At 44.6% G+C, this 26,751-nt stretch overlaps 1 protein-coding gene across 1 annotated transcript in view; it reads left to right on the plus strand.

Annotated features, from left to right (window-relative positions):
- The first annotated feature begins 321 nt into the window (after window positions 1-321).
- The window catches only part of LOC138967490 (HEAT repeat-containing protein 3-like), a 31,134-nt gene continuing 4,704 nt past the window's right edge, over window positions 322-26,751 (plus strand). The window contains exons 1-11 of the mRNA XM_070340053.1: window positions 322-519; window positions 1,777-1,949; window positions 3,156-3,243; window positions 3,617-3,714; window positions 14,261-14,370; window positions 14,809-14,952; window positions 16,858-16,994; window positions 23,080-23,154; window positions 23,483-23,579; window positions 23,970-24,073; window positions 24,502-24,564. Coding sequence (XP_070196154.1) covers window positions 388-519; window positions 1,777-1,949; window positions 3,156-3,243; window positions 3,617-3,714; window positions 14,261-14,370; window positions 14,809-14,952; window positions 16,858-16,994; window positions 23,080-23,154; window positions 23,483-23,579; window positions 23,970-24,073; window positions 24,502-24,564 — 1,221 coding nt within the window. The 5' untranslated portion in view covers window positions 322-387. The remainder of the gene's footprint in view (window positions 520-1,776; window positions 1,950-3,155; window positions 3,244-3,616; window positions 3,715-14,260; window positions 14,371-14,808; window positions 14,953-16,857; window positions 16,995-23,079; window positions 23,155-23,482; window positions 23,580-23,969; window positions 24,074-24,501; window positions 24,565-26,751) is intronic.

Consider the following 26,751-nt stretch of genomic DNA (forward strand, 5'->3'; position numbering starts at 1 on the left):
TAAATAGACGATTTTCGGAAAATACTCCGTCGGGTTTGTATGGGATGTGGAAGGGTGAACTGAGTTATTTTCGGAATTCGTCTATTAATCAAAGGGAGGCGATCGGGGCAAAGTAATAAAAGGGATTTGCCTCAGTTGCTTCCCTTTTCCTGACAGGTGTTCCACTTACAACTCTCAAGACATAAATAAATAGGAAATAAGAAGCATTTTTTGTTGTTGCTATTTCACACGTTTGAATCACTTTGTACTTAGTCTAAGTTTGTTGGTCTTGCGCTGTTCAGACATTCGAAACTATTCACCGGAAATCTCAATGTTTTTGGAAGTGACGTCACAGTGATGGCGGCCACCACAGACCATGCGTACGAGTGAAACCACGACAACTGCACGATGGGGAAGAAAAAGAACAAGAAGTTTGGTGCTCCTAAGCCCCACCCGACAGGACTACCTCCTCTGAATGGCCATGACAGTGAATTGATGGAACAGAGCTCTCCGGCAGTGGTCAAAGATGTCTTGGAACAGGTGCGCTGAACGTCTGTGTGACGTTCTTCGAAGTTCTTGGTATCTTCTTCTACAGTACCCGACAGATGGAACAGGCTGATACATTGAGGACGAACTAATTCAATCATAATGGCCTTTCGTTCTGAACGTAATAGACCACCGTAAATTTCCAGGATGAAATGTATCCAAAGCTTAGAGGTCTTACATGGTACTCTCAGTTGTCTGAAATGAAACATTGTTGGAGAAAATCATCTATTTCTAATCCTTCACAATATTCCAAATCAACTTATCTCGTTTGATGACTCAGTTTGGCCATAGACCAAATAGCTTGGACCGCCAACTCGTCACGTGACCCTTCGAGGTTACGACTCTCGACTTTCAGGGGCGCGTCGCGTCCGGTTTGAAAGGCCAGCGATTCGAAGACGGTGAAAAGAAAGCACGCTCCAGTTATTTGTGACAATGGGAGGTGACAATGAACTGGATTTTCCAAAACTCCAAACTAAACTTAACAAAACTCATCGAAAAACATGTTCCATATATGCACTTTTGCTGAGTTTATTTTAGCATTTTCAGAACTTACCTCGGCAACTCTGTCCATGTTTACAATCGACACTGGATATCACGTCCCCCTGATTTCTGAAAGGCTTGTAAGGGTAGGTTCCTAAATGCGAGAGGCCGCTACCTCGTAATAGAGAGAAAGAGCGGAGAGAGAGCTAGTTGGCGGTCCAGGATAAATGGTCTATGGTTTGGCAGACTCTGGGTCAAGACCTCTGGGAGTAGAGTCATAAACTTTGGAAGGTTAACAGGACATCACGGCGGGCCTCAACCACTGATCAAGTCAAGTTAATGGTGTCTCAATTGGCCACAACAAATGCCTTCCAGTTCCACTTCCACTGTTCCAGTTCCACCCTGTAATCTCATAGTTGAGCTCATTATTTCTCAGCACACCTGGCAATTTTTTTTTTATGCATGCATCCTTGCCATCTAAGTCCAAGCCTGCATGTGACAGGGTAAAAATAAAATAGTCGTTCATGATACCTGGATGGAAGCGGAATTCTTGTGAGTCTATATTATCACTATCAGTATCACTTTCAAAGGGCTAAAATATATTTTGGTGTGGAATTTAGATGAAATTTGAATTAATTTGTGACCTTTTCCACAGTTGGTGCATTATAAATATTGTGTGTGTGTGTGAACTATGGACATGTGTATTCTAACATAAGATAATCTGTGGCTTAGTCTGGCACTAATTGTTTGTGTATCTTTCTAATCTGACAGTTACAAAGTGCAGAAGAGTCCACCAGAGAGTGTGGGTGTGGAACACTTGCCGCCTTGGCCGCTCAGCCGAATGCTCTCCCAATCTTGCTCAGCAACAATGTTGTGCGCATCCTGGCTCCCCTTGTGATAGATCCAAGTCCCTGTGTTCAGAACAGAGCCCTCGGAGCCCTGAGGTGAGGCACATAAGAAAATGTTTCGTGCGACAAGGCCAAAAATATTTGAGTTGTTGGGTTAGCACCTTTTTATTTTAAATAGTTAAGTGTTGTTGTTTGTTATAGAGGCTTTTCATTTGTCCGAAATCATGCTGGCTGTGTCCCCTAGATTTTGAATATGATCTGCTTATCAATTTGGGGGGGGTGGGGGGGGGGGGGGATGTGAAAAAACACGATCAGTTGGGGAACTGGGAGCATGGGTTTTTTTTTAACCCCTTCACTGCCACAGTATAACAGCATTTTGGTATTGCTGTGTGCCAGGGCAAAATTTCGCTTTCTTCGGTAGGTTCACTAATCTGTTGAGACTGTTCACTGCTCGATCATTTATTGAGATATCTCTTAGATCTTTGGCATGTGTTTTGCTTATACCCTTGGCTATTATAGGATGACATGATCATTGGACTTTGTTTGTGATTGTTATAGTAAAAATTGATATAATGACCATTTTTGTCAAAAATTACAGTTTCCGGACTTACACACACACATTGCAGCACCCAGTGGTTACCTCCCATTTAGTTTTCAGAAATGTCCTGAAATGTTGCTGATGCAAATCCCCCGTACTATGTACGGTTATGGGCGTATGACAAACCGAAAATGACCACGTACCTAGTACGGGGTGGGCAGTGAAGGGGTTAACGCCAGTATGAAATTCAAATAGATGTTTTCTTGTTGCCTTTCATTTTTTACGATCTGTACATAATATATATCAATTATATGTGCACCCTATATGTGTCCATTAGAAGAGTTATGATACCGATAGTGATAACTGTCAACATCCTAAATAAAGGTAAATTATGCATGACAATCTTTTGTGTTCATGGTAAGTAAGCTTCATGAAATATCAGCCAAAACCAGCAGGTGCTTCAAAAGGGATACATCTACTGATAACCTTTTTTTTTTTTTTTAAAGAAGGACACTTGTTAAGTCTACAGACCAAGAGCAGAGGATAATAGGAAGTGATTTGTTGGTTGTTTTGTCTTTGTTATTTAACTTTCATCCGGAGCCTTCACTGATTCAAAGGTGAGTTCTCATTTGAATCTTGAGGCTCACGTTATTGTTATCACAGGTACCTCTCTAGTTTCATTTGGATAATAATGTGACGAGCTTTTAAACTGCAAACATGTGCTGATAAGCATCAGAATTTAACCTAACTGAATATATTTGCAGAAATATAACAGTTGATGGTGGCTTAGATGTCTGCCATGATATGGTGCTGAAAGACGTACTGACGCCACTTGTCGCACTCTTCAAACAGGTAATCATATCAAAATGATTCAAGTTTTACATACTCAGTGAAAGGCTAAATATCAGAAGAATAGCATGTCTGTAGCATATTATACATGATATTGACATTGGACCTCCGGTCTCGATTTTGATATCAGTATTATCACTGTCTCAACAGACCATAGCAGAAGATATCATCACACAGTCCGTCAATATTGGGTCACTTGCAACTTTGCCATTCATTTTGGTGGTAAAATTGCACACTGTGCATATAAAGTTATAGCACTTACAGTATGTAAACATAATACAGTTGATTTTTTTTATTTTTATTTTTAATCATGAGTGTATGTGTTCACGTGGCAAAGCATCTACATTTCTCGCTTTCTGTGTGTGTTGATTTCCAGTATGGTACCAAGTGGGAACCAGAGAAAGGAAAGACGAAGCATACAGACACACGCCTGGACACCTTCATGCAAGCTGTCCATGTCTTGTGGAATCTCTGGTAAGTTTTTTGTTCTCTACAACTGCACTTTTACTGTTATGTGCTTCTAATGACAGGCTGTTTGGAATTTGGCCCACGGCAAAGTCACCATGCGTTTAGCGGGGTTTAGCCTGGAGAAAAAAACAATGGGGCATTTGTCCCCCTCAACCAAATTCTGATGGGACATTGCTTTGCAGGGTTTCATTTACTAGTGCGCCCTGCGCCATTGGCGCATTAAATCTGAAAATGTCCCATCACAATTTCCGTCAGTGCGTCAAAGGGCGCATTGAGATTACGTACCACTGCGCCAACAAATGTACACTTTACATCGGATTACACACACACACACACACGATATAGCGGCTAATTCTCAGATGGCACCATTTTGCATCTTTGGTCAAAACGCGTACAGGCCTCTTTGGCGCTGCTTGACAAATGTCCCATTGCCATTTTCTTCCAGGTTAAAGCCTGGCTTTTTTACGTGAGTCTGTGTTTCGCTCGATATCGCTTGTATTGACAGTTTCCACAGAGGTAAACACGAAAGCACAGATCGGTCCCGCACAGATAATTAGCAGGATTGGTTAAATACTAATGAATTACATTTTAAAAGCCAATCACAGCGCGTTTCACAAACTCGCAAGTTGCTCGGCTTGGCGCCCGTTTTTGCTTAGGTCTTTCCGAACACTGTACTCCCGTGAAAAGTGTGCATGGGGTGGCGCAGTGGTACATAATCTCAGTGCGCCCTTTGACGCACTGAAGGGAATTCCAATGGGACATTTTGAGATGGTATGCGCCAATGTCGCAAGGCGCACTAGTAAATGAAATCCTGCTGTAGAGTTGTGACAGACTGCAGTACAGTGGAACCTCCCTTTTAACCCCTTCACTGCCCAGCACGTACTAGGTACGTGGTCATGTTTGGTTTGTCATACGCCCATACACGTACTAGGTACGTGGCATTTACATCAGCACTTTTCAGGACATTTGTGAAAACTAAATGGGAGGTAACCACTGTCCAACTTCTTGTAGGGGTTTAAACACAGTTCTTTCCCATTGACCGTTCAGATAAGTTAGTACCACGTGGTAAAAACATTTTTAGAAGTTTTTTTTCCAATCTATAAGATTCAAAATGGCGGCCGAAAGTCAGACATCAACTCGTAGACCTGTTTTCAAATGATACAGTGTTCTGGAAGCTCTACAAGAAGTGATTAAATTACATATCTTAACCCGACTCACATTTAGCATTAACTTCAGATTAATAGCTTGGACACTGAACTACGCTTCACCCCTAAAGGGGAAGCAACCCCTTAAAAAAGAACGGCCTTGACCCAAACCAAGTTAACAAGAGTCAAGGTCATACCGCTCTCGCGACCTATCACGCGAGACCCACCCGGCGCCATGTTAGAACGTCACTCCTACTTCAGCCTCCGATCAGCTCGGACGTGTTTTCACAGCTACGCTAAAGGCTTTCAGCCTACTACTGTTTTTCAAGCAGTTTTTTCACCCCGTTCTACAGGTCCCTGCCTAAGCAAGATTGGGTGAGCTCTTTCTAATTTGTTCGGCTCCTGTTTGTTTGTGTCTTTCTCCGTTTTGCAGTCTGTTTCGTGTTTACGTTTCTTAGACTGTTTGTTTTCGTCAGCAATGGCTGACAAAGAGAGAAAGAAGCCTCAGACTAGGCAAATGGCTGCTGAGTGTTCGCCTAGTAAGGTCACACATAAAGAGACTACCGTCTCGGTTCATGATCCAGTTTCGCAAACTACCATGTCCGTTAATATTTCGGACCCCGATAGCCCAGTCATGCCTGTACTGAAAGAAGCTAAAAGTAAGGCTCCTTCAGCCAAGAAGAGACGTAGTGGTAAAGACAAGACTCGTGCGAAAGATGATTTTTCCTCCCTTTTTGAGAAGTTTTCTGTCAATATGAATAACATGTTTGCACAACAACAGCAGTTTGCAGCTGATTTGCATGCTACTCGTAAGGAGTTGCACTCGCTCCCAGCGGGAGTGGGCGGAGTGGCTTCGCTGGCTTACGCTAAGGTTCCGCCTTCATGCACTATCACGTCGGCCGACGTGCACGCAGAGCAGGGTGATTACTTCGTTCAAGGGGCGGTTTCACGCTCTTCAGGTTTGTCAAGTTCACCGGTAGCCAGGTTCTCTGGTGAAAGTGTTCATGTTAGGCCGGAACTAGTAGCCCCCCCGCCACGGCCGGGGGGTGAAAGTACGACTCCCCGGAGGCTATCGCTCTTAGCAAGCGGAACTCGGGGGGTCGACATCGGACAACAAGTTGGGCCGGAACTAGTAGCCCCCCCGCCACGGCCGGGGGGTGAAAGTTCGACTTTCCCAGAGGCTATCGCTCTTAGCAAGCGGAACTCACGGGGGGTCGACACCGGACAACGAGACAGTTGTACTCACAGGCAGACTGGTATGTCTCCGGTGAATGTAAACAAGTCTCAACTTCCTCCCTCTGGGCAGGATGCTGCTTTCGGGCAGGCTTTGCACGGTCCTTCCGTTTTGCAATCAGCCTCGCCTGTGGTGGATCGTTTTAGTGACGCAGCTAGTCACAGTGACTTTCACGGTCCAGCCACAGCAGATTCGGAGTTCGATGATTCTCACTCACTTTCTGAGGAGGAAGTCGATGTCAAGTTGTCACTCAAACTTAAACCAGCTATGGTTACTGCAGCTCAGGTGTCTGCCAAGTACTTCGCTGAAGGGGTGACAGCTACGACGAGCTTTGCGGCACCACCACCCTCAGCGGTGGGTGATTTCCGCCCTGCCTTAACGGAAGTTCAGGGATATCGTTTTAGCGAGTCTCCTTCTGTTGCTTACGAACTTTCCAAGGTGCTGGCTAGAACTTCGGGTTCTGAGAATAGCTTGCCTGTGGATACTGTGCCTTTACTGACTGCACACGGTCAGGCGCCTGATGCTGCTCAGCCATGGCTTGCCTCAGGCCAGTTACGGAAGGCGAGCACTTCGTTTCATGCACGCAAGTTTACTCTCTCCCGTCGTCACCACAGCCTTATTGAGACTTACGCTTTGCCGAGTGCACCGCTTCCGGTCACTCCGGAGTTGGCGAACCTCAGAGAGGATGTCTATCGTTTTGACAAACCTTGCACTTACTCTGAAGGTGCATTGATTGGTTTGGAGGAGACGGGAAGATACTCGTTGGAACTTGCGTCTCTTTCAGAGACACTTCTTAGGTCTCTTTCTCGGTCGATCGCGGTGTCGTTGGATCCTTTCGAATTTCGAAACGACGCTAGCGTGAAAGACGTTCCCAGACTCCTGGCCTCTTTGGCTAAGGTTTCAGCCGAACAAATGTCAGTCGCGGCACGGTTGTACGCACATGCGGTTTTCACGCGCAGGGACGCTTTCTTGTCTGGCTCTAGAATTCAAGACAAGTCTACTTTGGACTTGCTCAAGGTCTCTCCTTTCACAGAGGGGTCTTTGCTCGGTCAACCTTCACTTGACGCGCTTGACAAACAAACACAAAACGCTAGGGACTTAGCGATCGCAAAGCTTGCCCAACATGGTCTCGCTAAGCCTCAGGCCAAACAGCAGGGTCCACCTAAAGCGTCTTTCTCTTCTGCTAATCGGGGACGCGGCTCTCAGCATTCACAGTCCTCTTTTAGGGGTAGAGGCAGGGGCGCTCCTTACCCCAAGAAGAAGCCGTCTTTCGGCAATGCTAGGGGGTCGGGTCGAAAACCTAACCCCCAATGACGAGGCCCCGAGCTACTCATCCCCACAGCCCCCACCCTTTTGGTGGCGGGCGGCCCCTCCCGGGCCCTTCACTACTGGTTACAGCATGTAAACAGTCAGTGGATTGTGGGGATAGTACGTTCGGGGTTCAGGCTGCTCTGGAAAGAGCAGAAAGCGCCTCTTACCAGAACACCTCCTGCATTCAAGTTTCCGGCAAAACCAGAGGCAAAGGCCACAATTCAGTCGGAAATCGCTGCTCTTCTTCAAAAGGAAGCAGTGGAAGTTGTTTCAGACCACAACTCCCCGGGTTTTTACGGGAGGATATTCGTAGTCCCAAAGAGTTCGGGAGGGTGGCGTCCAGTCTTAGACCTGTCCCCATTGAACAAATTCCTCCGGGAGATTCGGTTTACCATGGAGACTCCCTTTTCCGTTCGGGAGGCACTCAGACCAGGGGATTGGGCAACATCAATCGATCTGACGGATGCGTATTTTCATATACTCATGCATCCGTCAGATCGAAAGTGGCTCAGATTTCGATGGGCAACAGAGATCTATCAGTTCAGGGCTCTCCCCTTCGGCTTGTCTCTGGCCCCTTGGGTCTTCACAATGGTAACACGACAACTTTGTTCCCTGGTCAGGCAAAAAGGCATTCGTCTGCGTGCATATTTAGACGATTGGCTCGTCCTAAATCAGAGCCAGCAGTCTTGCAGTCTTCACACGCAGGCAGTGTTGGATCAGGCAAACGATCTAGGTTTTCAGATCAACCAGAGCAAATCAGAGCTGATACCGTCTCAAAACTTCACGTACCTAGGGATGACATTCGATACGGTGGCATGGTCAGTCCGTCCCTCCCTGAGAAGAGTCAACAAGCTCCAAGACCTTCTCAGGTCTCTCAGGTCACAGAAGCAGGCCAAGGCCAGGGTCTTGGCGTCGGCCCTAGGACAGATGGAATCTATGGCCACTCTCATTCCGCTGGGGAGAGTTTGCAAAAGGCCGTTTCAGGCTGCACTCAGCTCGGAGTGGAATCCGGCTTACCAGGGCTGGGATGTCTCTGTTCAGATACACAGCTGGATTCGACAGACCACAAATCAGTGGTTGCAAGCAGACTTGTTTCTGGGAGTTCCGATTGTGCTTCCTCCTCCGGAGGTCGACATGTTCACAGATGCGTCTCAGTTAGGCTGGGGTGCTCATCTTGCACAGCTCACGGCCTCGGGGACTTGGCCCGAGAGTCAAGCCCAGTCTCACATAAATGTGTTGGAGTTGGAGGCAGCCTTTTTGGGGCTTCGGAGCTTCTTCCCTGCCGTTGTCGGAAAGCATGTTCGGCTACATACCGACAACACCACGGTAGCGGCTTATGTGAACAAGCAGGGCGGTTCACGGTCGCAAACACTCTCAGTCAGAACTTGTCAGATTCTGCGGTGGTGTGCTCAACATCGGATCACTCTGTCGGCGAAGTTCTTACCGGGTCGGCTCAATGTCCTAGCCGATGCTCTCAGCCGTTCGTCCAGTGTGTTGCACACGGAGTGGACGATCACCCACCATGCACTTCAGAGATTGTGGGTTCAGGTCGAAAAGCCTGTAGTCGATCTGTTCGCTACGAGGTTTTCCCGGAGACTACCGGTATTTGTCTCCCCGTTTCCCGATCCGGAAGCTTGGAAGACAAACGCTCTGGAGATCAACTGGTCGGATCTCACGGCGTACGCCTTCCCTCCGTTTCAACTGCTGGGCAGGGTACTCAGAAAGGCCGAGATGGAACGCCCGTCCCTCATTCTGGTGGCTCCAATGTGGACAAGCCAACATTGGTTTCCGGACCTGCTTCGTCTCACAGTAGGTCCTCCTATTCCGCTAAACCTAGAGAGGGGAGATCTGCTACAACCACGCACGGGCGTTCTTCACGAGAATCCGCAGGCTCTGCGGCTTCACGCGTGGAGACTGTGAGAAAATCTTTGCGTCGCTCAGGTGCTTCCGAAGGGACTTTGGATCTGGTTCAAAAGGCTCACAGGCAGTCTACTAGTTCTGTTTACACATCACACTGGTCTGCATGGGTAGCATGGTGCGCAGATAATGGGGTCGAAGCTACATCCCCTAGGTCAATGCAGGTAGCTAATCATTTGTCTTGGTTGGCCTCCCAAGGCAAGTCCCCATCATCTCTTAAGGTCAGGAGATCAGCGATTTCGTCCACCTTAAAGCAATTAGGTCGCACTATTTCCCTGGGTGGAGTTATTGCAAGCGTGTTAAGAGGCGCTGCATTGGATTTTGTTAAGACAAAGACTCCAGTCCCAGCCTGGGATCTGTTTTTAGTTTTGAACTTCTTGAGATCTTCGGATTTTGAACCTTTACATTTGGCAAGTCTCCATAATCTTACACGTAAAGCTCTTCTGCTCACTTTACTGGCTACAGCTAGACGGAGCAGCGAAGTACACGCGCTCTCAGGCCTTCCAAAAGACATCTCTGTTGAGAGTGATGGTTCTATCTCACTTCGTTTTAGACCCGATTTCTTAGCAAAAAATCAAAAGCCTCACCATCCTGCTCCCGTTATCAGGATTCCGTCTTTGTCCACTATACTAGCACCAGGTGACCCTGACATGACAAATTGTCCAGTGCGAACACTTAGCAGCTATTTGTCTAGGACTGCTCCGTTAAGAGCTAAGGAACAGAGACTTCTGTTTATCTCACTCAATACTGCTCGGAACAGGGACCTGTCACGGGTGACTTTGGCTAGGTGGATCGCCACACTCATAAAACAAGCATATGAGTGGTGGCAGAAAGGAAAAGGGGGGGGGCAGTCCGTTCTCCCCATGTCGTCTGCACGTACTCATGAGGCGAGAGCCTGGGCCTCGTCTTTGGCCGTACTACAGTCAGGAAGGCTGTCTGAAGTACTTGACTCTGCGTATTGGGCGTCTGAAGACGTCTTCATAAATTTTTACTTGCGTGACATTGCAAGTACGCGGCAAGATGGGACCAACTCCTTACCGGCTGTGGTAGCCGCAGGACAGGTTCTTCCAAAATCATAGAGTAAGTACCCGCCACCTACATTAGCAATCTGCTAAATGTGAGTCGGGTTAAGATATGTAATTTAATCGAAAATTTTATAAGTAAATTTTGATTTGATTAATATACTTACCCGACTCACATCGTTAATACCCTCCCGCCTACCCCGCTTAGGGTTTCCATAAAAAAGAACAGATCATTTCAGTAGGAGTGACGTTCTAACATGGCGCCGGGTGGGTCTCGCGTGATAGGTCGCGAGAGCGGTATGACCTTGACTCTTGTTAACTTGGTTTGGGTCAAGGCCGTTCTTTTTTAAGGGGTTGCTTCCCCTTTAGGGGTGAAGCGTAGTTCAGTGTCCAAGCTATTAATCTGAAGTTAATGCTAAATGTGAGTCGGGTAAGTATATTAATCAAATCAAAATTTACTTATAAAATTTTCGATTTATGGATTACCACACAGAAGAATATTGTTATGGGCTGTAATGTGAGTACCTGATGTTTGACACCAGTTTTAGCGGTGTTTTCTGCGGTTTTACGTGCTGCAGTGTGTGTGTGAAAGTTTGGAAACCGTAATTTTTGACAAAAATGGTCATTATATCGATTTTTACAATAACAATCACAAACAAAGTCCAATGATCATGTTATCAGATAATAGCCAAGGGTGTAAGCAAACCACATGCCAAAGATCTAAGAGATATCTCCACAAATGATCAAGCAGTGCACAGATTAGTGAACCTACCGAAGAAAGCGAAATTTGCCCTGGCGCACAGCAAAACCAAAATGCTGTTATACTGTGGCAGTGAAGGGGTTAAGACCCGTTTTCTTAGACTTTCTGTTCATAACCTCTGTTAATTCACCCCCATTTTATGACCCCCTCCTTTTAAAGGCTTGATTTTCTCTCAGATTGTGTGAAGTCTCAGGGCTAACACCTTTCCGGTTCTCGTCGGAAATCTGGTTTTTGAAAACTGTTTTAACCGGAAAATCCGGTTTCTTAAAGTAAAACTTTAAAAAAAAGAATTGTTTGGATGGTTGATGGAGGCAAAATGTGTATTATTTTATAATTTATTAACATACATTTTGGTACCAGAAGAGGCTGTTCTTTGCCTCTACAAGATAACAAAAAAAGCCTCAGCTTCTGGGGGGCGTTGGCCCTGCCGCCGTGGACCCTGTCCTTTCCAGTTTTTTACTCACATGCGAAGCAAAAGTGAGTCTATGTACTCACCCGAGTTGTCCGTCCGTCCGTCCCCCCCCCGTCCGTCCGGAAAACTTTAACGTTGGATATTTCTTGGACACTATTCAGTCTATCAGTACCAAATTTGGCAAGATGGTGTATGATGACAAGGCCCCAAAAAACATACATAGCATCTTGACCTTGCTTCAAGGTCAAGGTCGCAGGGGCCATAAATGTTGTCTAAAAAACAGCTATTTTTCACATTTTTCCCATTTTCTCTGAAGTTTTTGAGATTTAATACCTCACCTATATATGATATATAGGGCAAAGTAAGCCCCATCTTTTGATACCAGTTTGGTTTACAGTGAAAACTGTCAAATACGGTCACTGGACTTAGCGTACACTCGCAGAATACGGACAGTCAGTCTCGGCACGGACTGCTTTACACTGTAAAACACATGTACGTTACGGCCACCTCGGCATTACGGACGCGGACACATATTTTGGGTCCATAATAAGTGTGTGCGGCCAGATCAAAGGCATTGTGATAGCTGGGTGGCCTTGTTAAAAGACACGACCTTCTTCCCAGGGGTCAATGACCCAGTTTTTGCCATGAGAGGTGGTTCCCCTGTCATATCTGAGAGAGGAAACACTTCCTGCATCCCGGTCAGTGACCGAGTTTAACAGAGTGGAAATCTGTGTGTGCGGCCAGATCAAAGGCAGGGCAGTACCTAGTAGCTGAAACATGCATTATCGCAAGTTTTTAAACTTGTTTTACAACAGTCAATATTAAATGTTTCTCTATTTAATCTATACAGCTTCTGTTTTTATATTTAGTCAAGTTTTGACTAAATATTTTAACATCGAGGGGGAATCGAAACGAGGGTCGTGGTGTATGTGCGTGCGTGTGTGTGTGTGTGTGTGTGTGTGCGTGTGTGTGTGTGTGTAGAGCGATTCAGACTAAACTACTGGACCGATCTTTATGAAATTTGACATGAGAGTTCCTGGGTATGAAATCCCCGAACGTTTTTTTCATTTTTTTGATAAGTGTCTTTGATGACGTCATATCCGGCTTTTCGTGAAAGTTGAGGCGGCACCGTCACGCCCTCATTTTTCAACCAAATTGGTTGACATTTTGGTCAAGTACTCTTCGACGAAGCCCGGGGTTCGGTATTGCATTTCAGCTTGGTGGCTTAAAAATTAATTAATGACTTTGGTCATTAAAAATCTGAAAATTGTAAAAAAAAATAAAAATTTATAAAACGATCCAAATTTACGTTTATCTTATTCTCCATCATTTGCTGATTCCAAAAACATATAAATATGTTATATTCGGATTAAAAACAAGCTCTGAAAATTAAATATATAAAAATTATTATCAAAATTTTTTTTTCGAAATCAATTTAAAAACACTTTCATCTTATTCCTTGTCGGTTCCTGATTCCAAAAATATATAGATATGATATGTTTGGATTAAAAACACGCTCAGAAAGTTAAAACGAAGAGAGGTACAGAAAAGCGTGCTATCCTTCTCAGCGCAACGAATACCCCGCTCTTCTTGTCAATTCCACGTGCACTGCCTTTGCCACGGGTGGTGGAGTGACGATAATACGAGTATACGGTCTTGCTGCGTTGCGTTGCGTTCAGTTTCATTCTGTGAGTTCGACAGCTACTTGACTAAATATTGTATTTTCGCCTTACGCGACTTGTTCTTATAAATGTACATGTACATGTGCAGTACTCTCTCTCTCTCTCTCTCTCAACTTGACTTTGTCGCGTTTACTTGCACCTGTCTAATAAGGACACCTGCAGAATAAGGACACTTTTGTCTGGTCCCAAGGGTGTCCTTATTTGACAGGTTTTACTGTACCTTGCTTCAAGGTCAAGGTCACAGGAGCTCTTCAAAGTTGGATTGTATACATATTTTGAAGTGACCTTGACCCTGAACTATGGAAGATAACTGTTTCAAACTTAAAAATTATGTGGGGCACATGTTATGCTTTCATCATGAGACACATTTGGTCACATATGATCAAGGTCAAGGTCACTTTGACCCTTATGAAATGTGACCAAAATAAGGTAGTGAACCACTAAAAGTGACCATATCTCATGGTAGAAAGAGCCAATAAGCACCATTGTACTTCCTATGTCTTGAATTAACAGCTTTGTGTTGCATGACCTTGGATGACCTTGACCTTGGGTCAAGGTCACATGTATTTTGGTAGGAAAAATGTGTAAAGCAGTTCTTAGTGTATGATGTCATTGCTAGGTTTAGCTGAAGGTCAAGGTCATGTAAAGGTCAAGGTCAAGCATGTGAGTCGTATGGGCTTTGCCCTTCTTGTCAACTCTTTTTTTTGGTGTTAGCCCTGAAGTCTTGAAAGGGGGGTTCCACTGTATGGGTATGCAATATCCAGTTTAAAGTCAACTTCAAGCTTCCAGGTAGCATTGTTTTGGCGTGTTACGGAGAACTAAGAAAATTTGATTAATTTTTGGGTCAAATTAGTGAGTGTGAGAGGTTGGGAGAGGTGGTTGTGCACAGATGTGTACAATTGTATGTGTGAGTGTGTGTGTGTGTGTGTTTATTTTAAGATTATCATAATTACAGTGAAAAAGTATATATCTGCAGACTTGTGAAACTGTACTTTGACCCCCCAAAAAGTCATATATATACAACTGCGTCAGGTGCTGAAGAAAAGTATCTGTCCTGTCTTTCTTACAGCGAGGCCAGTGACATTGCCGTGAAAGTGTTCAACAAAGAGAATCTGATCCCTTTGCTCTTGCCATGCCTGCAGCATTCTATATATGGGTATCCCTTAGCAACAGTTGTGGGTACGTTTTCTTCATCTCTCTCTCACTCTCTCTCTCTCTCTCTCTCTCTCTCTCTCTCTCTCTCTCTCTCTCTCTCTCTCTCTCTCTCTCTCTCTCTCTCTCTCTCTCTCTCTCTCTCTCTCTCTCTCTCTCATTTTATTGTCTTTCTTTTCAGGTTTAGTGTTATTCAGTATTGTGTGTTTTTTGTTAAAGTTCGTGGCATGTAAACATGTAAGTGAATTATTTGTATTTTTTCACTTCTTATTAGACCTTATCAGCAATGTCAAGCATACACATATATATTCAGATGAAGAAAAAAAGAAATGCAATTTACAACATCAAAAAATAAGAAAGGTATGTTGTTGGAACATTTAATTATTGACAAAACAAAACGTTAGGTTCACAGTTTACAATTGTTGCAATTTGAAACAATTTGTGTAACAAGTGAATGTGTTACAGCCCAGTGCCTGCACACTGTGACTGAAAGCAACCAGGAAGCAGTGCAGATGTGTCGGGGCGATGAGGTCCTGCCCTTGTTGAAAGGCTTGACACAACAGACAGATAGCTCAAGTCAGGCTATGCTCTTCCAAGCAGCTTTAATGGGTAAGGAATAACACTGGAGACAACCCCCACCATCTCCCCCCACCACCCATTTTAAGGCATTCAAAATCTGAGAAAATCAGGTCTTACAAAGTCTTGAAATGGGGTATACTTAGAGAGTTTACAGTACTCCTCGGATAAGGTGACCCCCCTTGGGACCAAAAAAAATCGTGATCTTATCCGAGGGACACGTTAACCGATCCTCGGATAAGATCAATTTCAGTAGAAAAAATTGATCTTATCCGAGGAGATCAGAGTTTAGTTTGAGGCCCCATAAAAGACTTCCCGCCAATTGAAAGTCAATGACGTGATAATGGGCAGATCCAGAGAGAGACACACACTGACATACATACTGACACTGACACAGAGACCATCAGCTGCATTAGAGAGAGAGAGAGAGAAAGAGAGAGAGAGAAAGAGAGAGAGCGAGAGAGAGGAGGTGAGGTAAGACAGACAGACATAGAAAGAGAGGAGAGACACAGACAAACTGATCATGACAGACAGAGATAAAGAGAGGAGACGGAGAGAGAGACATAGAGTTAAAAAGAGGGAGATCGAGAGAGAGTAGGGGGGGGGGGGGGGGGGATTGAAAGGAAGAGAGAGAGAGAGGGAGAGAGAGAGACAGAGAGATTGGAGGCTGAGAGAGAGAAAGAGACATGATAGAAGAGAGAGTGATGGCCAGAGGGTCAAAGATAGAGAGAAAGAGAGAGAGGAGAGGGGTCGGAGACGTCGGAGAGTGAGAGAGAGACAGACAGTCAGAAACAGAGACCATGAGAGAAAGAGAGAGAGAGAGAGAGAAAGAGAGAGCTTCCAAATATCTCAAATCTTCAACAATGTCTTTTATTTTGGCCTAAAATTGGCACTACTCAAATATCGCTTATAACATGCATTACAACATGAGGTCAGTTCTAACTTCTAGCCTCATGCCTCTGCAGAAGGGGAGCGGGCACACTGCAGTTACATCTGTCATCATCCACGGGTCTCACTCTGTCAAAGTGGTTTCCGTTGGCAATTTGATTGGTTCAGCGACTTTTTTGGCGGGAACTATTCTCCAAGTTTTATTTGCGAAAGATTTCCTCATCCTTCTCTTTGGGGTTAAATAATCGGGCCAAATAATCTGATGACGTTTACATTTGTGCGTCACTTCTCTTTTGACGAGTATGGAGAGAAAAAAAAACCTCTGTCAAGGCCGCAAAATTGGGCGATTTTTTTCCGTTTCAGTTTCGCTTGATCTTAAGCGGTGGTCTTCTGCAGTTTAGAGACCAGAACGAGGGTCACCTAAAAAGAGGTGTTCCCGTATCCGAGGTCACGCTAAGCGAGGTTTTCTTAGTCATACAAAGAAGGCTTTAGGTCGGGACCAACACCCTGATTGATGTTATCAGAGGTGTGACCTTAAACGGTAGTGACGTTAACCGGGGAGTACTGTATAACCAAAAATCGGAGAAAATAGTCTCTTAAAAGGGAGGGAGTCAAATTTGGGGGGTTCAGCTGTACGAGATAGCTTTAGAAGGTGGCTCTGTGCTTCTTGGCAATGCTTCAAGACAGAATGGATATCTTGTTGGTGTCTATTACTTGAGATTGTGTAGGTATTCTGTTGATCAGCATGTCTCAATTTTATCTGTGCAGTTCAGTCTTCTTATACATCATAATGAACATGCTGTTTGCACCTCCTGCTCTGACGTGAAATGATATCCTGTTATCTTTGTCTCCAACATGTGATGGTATAGATTTCAGTTTAAACTTAATTCTATCTAAGGTGTGTCACAAAGTCTGAGGTTTTAGATTATGTTTCAGTGGAATTGTTAGTGTCTGAATTGTGATGGTGTATATCTTGTTCCAAGGCATATAGATTATGTTTCAGTTGAATAGTTTGTGTCTGAATTGTGATGGTATGTATCTTGTTTCAAGGCATTCTGATGAACGTACTGGGAGGAGAGCTGATGAACGGGCCCAATGTGTCCACTTTCGTCTCCACGCTCGGTCAGATTCTGGACGTCGATGTGACCCCTCTCATTACCACCTATGCAGCAAAGAAACCTGTACATGTAAGTGACTCATCTTGTTAAGATCCGAGAAACAAAGGGAAGTAAGCACTCCAAATGAATACAACATGTACAATAGACTTCTTTTTTGTAGAGTGAGAGTTATGAGGAACCGGTCTCCTGGCACCTGAGAGAATCACAAGCATTGAAATGAACAAGCGACTTTCATCCTCTCGATTCTGCTGTCAAGCATGGAACAAAGCATTCTGAACAAATATTCAATAATGAACACTTTGTTGTCCTTTAAAATAAATACATTAATAAGAATATGGGCAGTTTTCTTTTACGCATCGAACCTGTCTGTCAAGGATTAAATTACATTCTTATCCCAACTCACATCAATGCAATTTACTTCAGTCTAGTGCTAGGACGCTGAATCGTCACCTTGGTAACAAGGGGAGGTAACCCTAAAAAAAGAGCGACCTTGACCCTTTAATATAACGAAGTCTCGCGTGACTTCCTGACCTTGCCGCCATCTTTGAATCATACTCATACTCTCTTCAGCGCTCAGTGGACACGGACGTGTTCGTTTTCGCTCCGGCTTTTCAGCCGTTTTTGTCTGATGCTGCTTGTGTCAGACCCACACCTTGGTACTCGTGCACGTTCCTCTGCTCTCTACGTGTGTTTGGGGTGAGCTATTTTGATATTTTCATTGATAGTTTGACTTAGGTTTTGCCAGCGCTTAGCTGTTGTTTACACTTTTCACCCACCATGTCGGTTAGTGGTAAAAGGAAACTCTAAGCCAGTGGCGGAGCCTTCTCCTGTCAAATAAGCCTCCCCGTAAATCGAAAGCCTGTGCGAGTCTTGCTGTGATTATCGTTTCAGATCTCTTGTCAAATCTTCTTTCGATTTTATTATTGACATGCCTGAATTTTCCATGCCAAATTGCCTTCGGAATCAATTAGGCTACAGTCGCTTCAGGTTCTAGCTCTGTTAGTGATAAGCAAGATGTTTCTGTGTTTTTGCGCTCAATGAGCTACTGTTGACATGCCTATTTTTTACCCATGCCAAAATTGTCTTAGAATCAATTACAGTTGCTTCAGGTTCTAGCTCTGTTGGTGATTTAGCTAGATGTTTGTGCCTTTTTGCGCTCTCTGAGCGCCCAGATTTCAGCACTTTCAGCAGTATTTTCGTCGACCAAGGCAGTACTGCTGTCTTTTCCTCCTGGTGTCGGGGATTCCCGTTCCCTGGGCAGGGTGCGTGTTCCTCCTTTGGCCACAGTCACGTCCGCTGACGTGCATGCGTCTTTTGATGGCAGCGACGGTTTTTCTCATCTGCGTTCTCAGGCCTCTTCTGGTGGTCGGCCTGTTAACGATCAAGGTATTTATTCTTCGTTAGTAGCCGGGTTCTCCGGCCAAAGCGAAGATCGTATACTGGAGCAAGTAGCCACGCCGGTACGCCGCGCCGTGAGTGAAAGCCATCCCAGTGTGATGCCGCTCCGTAAGCTCGAGCGGATAGCACAGGGGGTGAGCCCAGATACGTGTTCGGTCTCACCGAACAGGGGACTTGCGTTCGTTGTCACCACCGCATGGCGATCGGTAGGTGCGGCGTCGCAGCATTCCCCGCTTCCGTCCGCCAGGGCGGAAGCAGTCCCTAGGGACACACTGCGTTCGTTGTCACCACCGCATTGCGTTCGGTAGGTGCGGCGTAGCAGCATTCCCCGCTTCCGTCCGCCAGGGCGGAAGCAGTCCCTAGGGACACACTGCGTGGGTATCGCATCCCTCGCGTGTCGTCTCTTCCGGGCAACGCTTCGCCTGACTATAGTCAGGGCGGAAGTGTGTTGCCTGGTTGCACGGATGTGCGGGACTTTGAGTCGGATTTCGGTGCTTCCGTTCAGGAAGATGAAGATTCTGACTTCCGGATGCCGCTTAAACTTCCGCAAGCAATGGCTTTGGCTGCGGAAGTGGCTTCGCGGTATTTCGAGGAGGGTGTTGCAACATCTGTTGGTTTGTTTGCACAACCTCCTTCCGCTTTCGGGGATTTCCGTTTCTGTTCTGAGAAGCAGCAGTTCCGTTTTCGGGAATCCCCGTTGGTAGCGTTTGAGCTTTCTAAGCTACTAGCTACTGTTCAGCATGGCGGTGCGTTTCACGCTGTACTGCTGTTAACAGCTCTTGGTCTGGCTCCTGTTTCAGCGCAGCCTTACCTTGCTTCTTCGTGTTTAGCCTCAGCTTTGCCTGCTGGTTTGGCTAAGAAGTTTACACTGCCGCATAACTCAGTCAGGTTGATTGACTTGTTTGCCTTGCCTCGTTCCGGTCACACCGGAACTTGCAGTCGGCAAGATGGATACAGCAGAGACAGAGTATTCCCGTTTACGGAGAATTCTCTTTTGTCTTTGGAGGAGACTGGCTTACGCTTGCTTGAGTTATTGTCTCTCTCTGAGTCCTTGCAGAGATCTCTGTCGAGATCTATCGCGTTGTCATTGGACTCATTCAAGTTTGATGGCGATGTGGTAGAGAAAGACGTCGCTTGTCTGTTAGAGAAGACGGCTACAGTAGAACAGTACGTTATACTGAGTCCTCTCTCTTGCTCTGAGGGAATAAGCACCTGATCTTTTCGAGTTCGAAAACTTTGCAAAGTTTTTTTTTTCTCGTGTTTATCTTCTCTGCGCTTGTCAACTTCGAGTTTTGTCGTGACGCACGGGAGATGGAAGTTATGACGCTTCTAGCCGCTTTGACTAAAGTCTACTGAGCAGCGGAGCCTCCCAGCGCTTTTATTTGCACATTCCGTGCACGCGGCAGGTTCTCCTTTCCCTCTAGGATTTAAGATTTAGAGTCACTTTTGAGTCACTTTAATCTTTTCCTTTTCAGAGGTTTGCTTGTCTGGTCAGCCATCGCTTGGCTCAGGTTACAAGTAAGAGGCGGATCTACTCCGCTCTTTGTTTTTGTGGCTCATCAGGGGAGTGTTCGCACGTTTATGCTACGGTGCTTTCCTCCCCATCTTCTGGGAGGAGCCGTGAACTGCTTCAGCTTGCCACTTTTGCCTCATTTAGGCAAGGTAACAAAGCTAAGCAAACACACTTAGGGTTAGACCCTCTGCCTTAGGCAGCTTTGTGGTAGGTACGCCCATCTATGGTGCGGCATATCTCTTATTTTTCACCTTCTCGGGTGAAGCTGCTAAGGCAAGCTGTTAAAACAATCTTGGCTTTTACGGTTTACGGAATCGCGCTTTCTCTTTAGAGTCATAAGCTTTGGGTTCCGACAAATCGCCAGAACATGTCCAAATTTTTGGCTCACATTCTGACTCAAAATCTCTATTAGGCTCGCTGAGCTACTGTACGTAGCCTCTCAGTCGGGTCTTTTCCGGCTAAGCCTACTCCTTGAGGCGACTTTCGCTGCGCAGCACAATGGACTCGCAGAAATTCCTTAGTTTCAGCTTTTCTTTCTGAGAGGTTACGGAAAGAACTAAATCATCATCATGTGGCTAAACTTAGGTTTGGCACAGAAGTCTTGAGCATTGGGGTGGTTTTTCTCCCACACGCAAAAGACGGTGAGTTGTTGTTTATGTTTTGCCAGTAATGAATAGAATCACATTCCTTGAGGTCAGTGTTTCTTCCTTGGCATTACGCCTTGCAGGGCTTTCTCCCGCGAGTTAACAGGCTACACTCTCGTTGTAGCCTTCACTGCGACGGCCCCTGGATTTGTCTTAAATTTGCAATGTGCTAGGAGTTTTCTCCTACATCGCAGAATGGTACGCATTTGTTCGCCCTGTTAGATTCTTTAGCCTTCTCGGCTAGGCCGTCGAAGTGACGTCACACGTGTCACAGTATGGCATACAGGCGCCCGGTTTTACCGCGCCTTCCCCTCTGTTTATCCGAAGGTTGAATCTTGGTTTTTCATTTCAGGGATTCAGCTTTGGGTACTTTCTCAGGTCTTTCTGCACGCTTTCTAAGCGTCAATTTAGGCTGAGCCAATTTCGCTCGAAGGGCAGAGGGAGGGTACAGCTTACCTTCCCCTCAGCGTTTTTTTTTTTCCCAACTTTAGGTTTCTAGTACTTGATTTTCCAGTTAAGGAAACCTTGGTTTTATACGGAAGCCGTATTCTATCCCTAGGCCAGTTCTCTTACTTTGAGATTATTTTCTCAAGGTTTTTTGAACTGACTTCATGTAATGCCTCTAATGTTACGGTCATCGGGAAACTGAAATTTGAAGACGCTCACGCACCCTCTCTCGGGATGGGAGCTTAGTCTAAGAGCGTATCGGGTTACTGATACCCTCGCGTGCTTTTCCCAATTGCGGGCTGGGCTATCATAGTACTAGCATGCAATCAGGTTTTCAATACTCCTTACGTTTCACTCCTGATTTTGCAATAGGGAAAATTTACCCTCATCTTTGTAGCCTCGGCTTAGTCTTTTTCGTTTTTCAGCAAAGGCCGCAATTCGGTCTCGTTCTGACCACCGAGGTTAAGCGTCATCGGTCTCGGTTGCTACCGGGACGGGTGACCGTTTTTGAATATGGGCCTTTCAGGCATTCTTTCTAACTTTCAAGCTGTGGCCTTATGGCTTCAGCTATTGTACTGCTGTTTACTCACACTCGAACTCAGTGGCGCTTTGCTCCCGCGAGGCATTCTTTTCCGGTTAACAGAAGTTCGCCCTCTTTATTTCAAGCCACGGTGTAGGGAGATGGGTACTTTGCTCTCTCTGACACCACTCCCTTAGCCATCGAGGACAATGGTTGTATTCTCTGGGCTTGTTTTCCTATCAGAGCTTCATCCTTTTATTTGAAAGGATCAGTGGCATTCTGTCACACTCCCGCAAACTGGTCCTTCCTCCTCACTTGTTAGCCTTTTGAGATAAGGCAGTAAGGTGAAGGAAAGGGGGGGGGGGGGAGTGTATTTTGTATCTTGGACTATTCTCTTTTGAGCTCTGTCCAGACGGTTTGTTAGAACATGGGCCTATTTCTGTGCCTTACGTGAATTAGGCTATGCTTCTCCCTAATCTTGTCAGTGTGACTTGTTTAGCTCGCATTATAAGATGACAGGTCTCTTTTCTCAGAGAGACCATATACTGGATAGGGTTCAATACAAAAGACCACTTCAAGACAAGTCTGGGTCTTTTGGTTTCGGAGTTTTAATGCTCCACAGGTTTTGAACCGCTGCATTCTGCTAGCCTTCATAAACATTACGTGAAACGTTCTTTCTTTTCTCCTAGCTGCAGCGCGCAGAGGTAGCGAGATTCACACACTCTTTGGCTTACAGTGTTATGTAGGTTTCAATAGAGGCTCTCTACCTCACTCTGTTTCTGTCCAGACTTTTTGTCAGGCATCAACAACTAGGACAACCATCTCTGATGGTTTTTATAGTTTTCCTCTTTCTAAGATTCTTGCCATAGGCGATCCATTGTTATGAATCTGATCAGTTATCTCATTATGCTCCTTCCTGTCCTTTACAGGAGGTTTAAAGGTTCATAAGCAAAACTACTCTTATCGTTTTTGATCACAAGGGTAGACAGGTTCTTATCTACGTTGGTGTTCAAATTACTAGGATATCCCGAGGTCCTTGACTTCTTCTACTGGATATCGTAGGAGCTCTCTATCATCCTTTACCTGCGTGGCTTTTGCAGCGCGCGGCGTTACGGTTCTAACGCGCTTCAAGCAATGGTTGCAGCTGGGTATATTTTTTTTGTGCCTAGCTTATAGATTGAGCAGCCCACCACCTTTATTAGCAATCTGCATTTATGTGAGTTGGGATAAGAATGTAATTTAATTATAAATTTTAATAATAAATTTTAATTTGATTATATACTTACCCAACTCACATAGTGAATACCCTCCCACCTGCCCCGCTTTTGAGGGTTTTGTGGTTTCCTAAAAAAAAGAGGGGTTTTTCTGTTCGCTTTCGATCGTATGAGTATGATTCAAAGATGGCGGCAAGGTCAGGAAGTCACGCGAGACTTCGTTATATTAAAGGGTCAAGGTCGCTCTTTTTTTAGGGTTACCTCCCCTTGTTACCAAGGTGACGATTCAGCGTCCTAGCACTAGACTGAAGTAAATTGCATTTATGTGAGTTGGGTAAGTATATAATCAAATTAAAATTTATTATTAAAATTTATAATTTTAAAACACACATTTTAATGAAGAATGTTTTGTCGACAGAATGGAGTCGCTGACTCTGAGCCTGGGCCCAGTGGGGATGACAAGGAGCTCAATATCACGCTGGGAGAAGATGAGGTAAGTTGGTTCCAATGTTCGTTGTTAAATTCGTTGGGTTTGGAGGGAGTATAGGGTTTGATGTTCGTGTTCACAAAATAGGCTACTTGTGTTCATGTTGAATTATGTGACTGATTATCTGTTCAGTTTCATCAGAGATTTTTTTATGCTGTGTTTTTTGCGTCTTTATATGTTTCCCTGTTTTGTGCTTATGTGTGTGTTTTTGTTTTGTTTTGTTGTTGGTGGTGGTAGTTTTTTTGTTTACCAAATATATTGCATTTGTGATTGGATGCAGGTGTTGCATTTGGTGGGAGTTGGTAGTTTTTCACTAATCTTTATGATTATGCAGGAGTTCACATCGGATCAAGAATACCAGGACATTGTCAACACACTGGATGCTCAAAGAATCTGCCTCGAACTTGCCACCAATATATGCTGCTCACCTGGTGAGTAGGATACAATAGAGGCTTTCTTTCTTCATCAAATCTGCTGTTAGTATTGTATCATAATACCGTTCATTGTGTTGCTTCAACCTGCCGTGTGGCTGTGGAATTTGTACAGGCTATGAATATCTGTCATTGCAGTAATGTGTTGCAAGTAAAAATTGATAGATTTTTGTGGTTTGTTTTCTTTTGAAGGTTTTGTTGTTGTTTTCTTTCGTTGTTGTTGTTGTTTTGTTTGTTTTGTTGTTTTTGTGTTGTTTGTTTGTGTTACTGACATGCAATCCATCTTTTGGGGAAAAGGAAGTCGTAAAAAAACAGATCTTTGTTAAGAGATCATCTGATTGTGTGTTTTAGTGTGTGTTTTAATTTATGACTCCATTGTCATGGTAACAGAGGAAGAGTGGGAGGAGGTGGACAGCTCAGAGTCAGGCTCGTCAGACGAAATGGCCGGTGTGGTGGACATGGAACAGGACTCTGTTGTGGACAACAATAACTTTGTGAGTATCGTCTTCTTGTGCTGTGTTTGACACCAGGCCAGCCCATTGTCAGACGAGAACAATTTTGCCACAAACATGTTGATGAGTTTCTTGTTTGGAATGCTCCAAGTATACAAATCAGCTTAATTTTTGACTGATATTTAAAGAAATGAATACCTCATGGAAGACTATTGAGAGAAAAAAAGAGGATAGGGGCTCAGAGGGACTAGGGCCAATGGGATTGAGGATTAGATGAGATGTTTCAAATGTTCAATGATGATTTGTTTTATGGCCTACAGTTATCATGAGTCTTTGGCAGTGTTCACTTTTGACGTAAAAAATGATGTGATGGTCAAGATCGGGGAAATTGTTAATAAAAGGTAAATGTTGTAATGCTTTGAAATGCGCCAGATACACGCTCATAATCGTCTCCTTTTTTTTCTCCTCAGGATCCCATGTGTGCATCATCTGAAGTCCATGCAGCCTTCGTTGCAAACAACATCACAGCAAAGGTGTGTGTCAGTGTAGTCCTGTTTGTAGTTTTCAATACACTGGAACCCCCTTTAACTCTTTCGCGACGGGACACTGATAAATCAGTACCAGCGCTGACACGCCCATGGACGGGAAGCGCATTTTTCAGTACCAGCCATAGAGGGTACACGACTCGTGATTGCTTCCCGGTTTTTGAAGCTTGCAAATAAATTGAGTTGTTTCCCTTGATACACTTGGCGTCCCCTTCTGCCATTTGCAAATCCGCCTGATTTGTGTGCGTTTTTGAGGGAAAAAAAATGAATCAAAGGCGAGCCTTGTCTCGGGAGGAGATTCTCCGGATGTTGGACCTAGAGGATCCCGTAGAGCATGATTCGGACGTATCGTTTTCGCCTCACGAAAGCGATACAAGCAGTGAAAGTGAGGAAGAAACAGTCCCGTTGTTGCTAGTACGAGTCGGCAAACTACACGTGGTTGGCGGTGATACTGCTAGACGAACATGTATCTCGGAATCGTGCAGGAGCTATGGGGGCGTAGCAGCACTGATAACAATGGATGGCTGGATCCTTCAAATCCTTTTGGAATTGTTCATAGGTGTACAGTTGGTACTTTGCAGACCTGTTTACACTACACATTGAGCGTAGTAAACTACGATTTTGGTCCCCAAACTACGCAACTACGCATGCTTGTCTTATACTACGCAAACGTTTCGTTTCGACTACACATTTTGACATTTTGAATACGCAAAAACGCGAGCGAGTTCCGATCCATAATTTGTACTAACCGGTTGTGTACTGCGTGCAAAAGATGCCCGGCGCCCGCGAGAGTAGCGTTGTCAGTTGGTCTTGCTGCTGTTATTACAACTATTGCGGGCGTTTCAGCACATACTTTTCTGAACGCGGTCACTTCGTAGCTCATTCTTTCTGGAGGGAAAAAAATGGCTACAGCGACGAACACGGATTCAGAAGACTTTGGCGATCAACCGCCACGGAGCAAAAAAAAGAAGCTTGGTCAAACTCCCAGCAAGGCTTTTCTGCCAAAGTACTATGAGGAGCATCCATGCCTAGTTTCGTGGAGAAAAGGGAAGCATTTTGCCCACTGCACTGTGTGCAACACGGCTTTTTCAGAGCACAGTGGGCTTTACGACCGTGTAACCGCCACAAGAAAAGCACTTCTCATGAGGAATTCGAGAAATCCCGACCAAAGCAGAGGAAAAATTGGACTGTTTTGTGAAGAAACCCGTGCCAGGGAAAGAAGACCAAGACAAGCTCACTTTTGAGAGATCGGTAACCAGAGCAGAGGCAATGACCTGCCATATTATTATTATTGCCCACGCAAACCTGTTCTGTTTATATGCAAATTTGCCTTCATGTTGATACACATACTCTTAGTCCCTACTTTTTGTGACTTGATGTTCTCAGATTGTCACAGGTCTTGAATAGGGGGTCCCACTGTATATGAACTGCATACCCCTCAACATAGCTTTTTTTTAACAAATCAAATGTTCCAAACTAGTTAATAATTTTTTTCTTAACAAATAAACTTAACTAATGCTTGGCTTGTATTTTGTGGGGGTTTTGTTTGTATTTGTATGAGGAGTATTGTTCACATTGTAATAGTTTTGTTTGGAGTGTTGAGTGGATGTTTTAGTACGGTATAAGTTACTGTTCTGTTTTGCGGTTTGGGTTGATCGAATTGAAATACTACACATTCACCTGCCAAACTACACATTTGCCTTATTTTCACACCCAAAACTACACATGGTACATTTCAGGGGTAGGCAGGTCTGTACTTTGTTGTGAAAATGTGACTTATATTCAATATGGATTACCTAGACATCATTTGGTGAGTGTTAGATCTACAGTTTTGTTTCATTTGAGTCAGGATGCTGTGAGTGAATGCGTGATTTGCTTGTTTTTTTCTTTGTACTGTCTCCTTATTTCTGTGTACAATGTTAACAATATTTCAGCTAATTCATAGGTTTTACACCTTGTTTGGTTATAACATTATTTATGATACTTTCTGTTAAAAAATAACTTTTAAAAAAAGCAGTAGAAAATAAAACACACACAAAAAAACGTTAAAAAACACAAATTATCCCCCTTTCACCCCCCTTTCACCCCCCTTTGCTAAAACAAATCGCGTGACAAACTTATAAATAGCACGACTGAACTGGGCATCCATTTTTGAATTAGTACACAACATTTGGT

This window comes from Littorina saxatilis, linkage group LG1 (genome assembly GCF_037325665.1).
Source record: "Littorina saxatilis isolate snail1 linkage group LG1, US_GU_Lsax_2.0, whole genome shotgun sequence".
NCBI classification, from domain to species: domain Eukaryota; kingdom Metazoa; phylum Mollusca; class Gastropoda; order Littorinimorpha; family Littorinidae; genus Littorina; species Littorina saxatilis.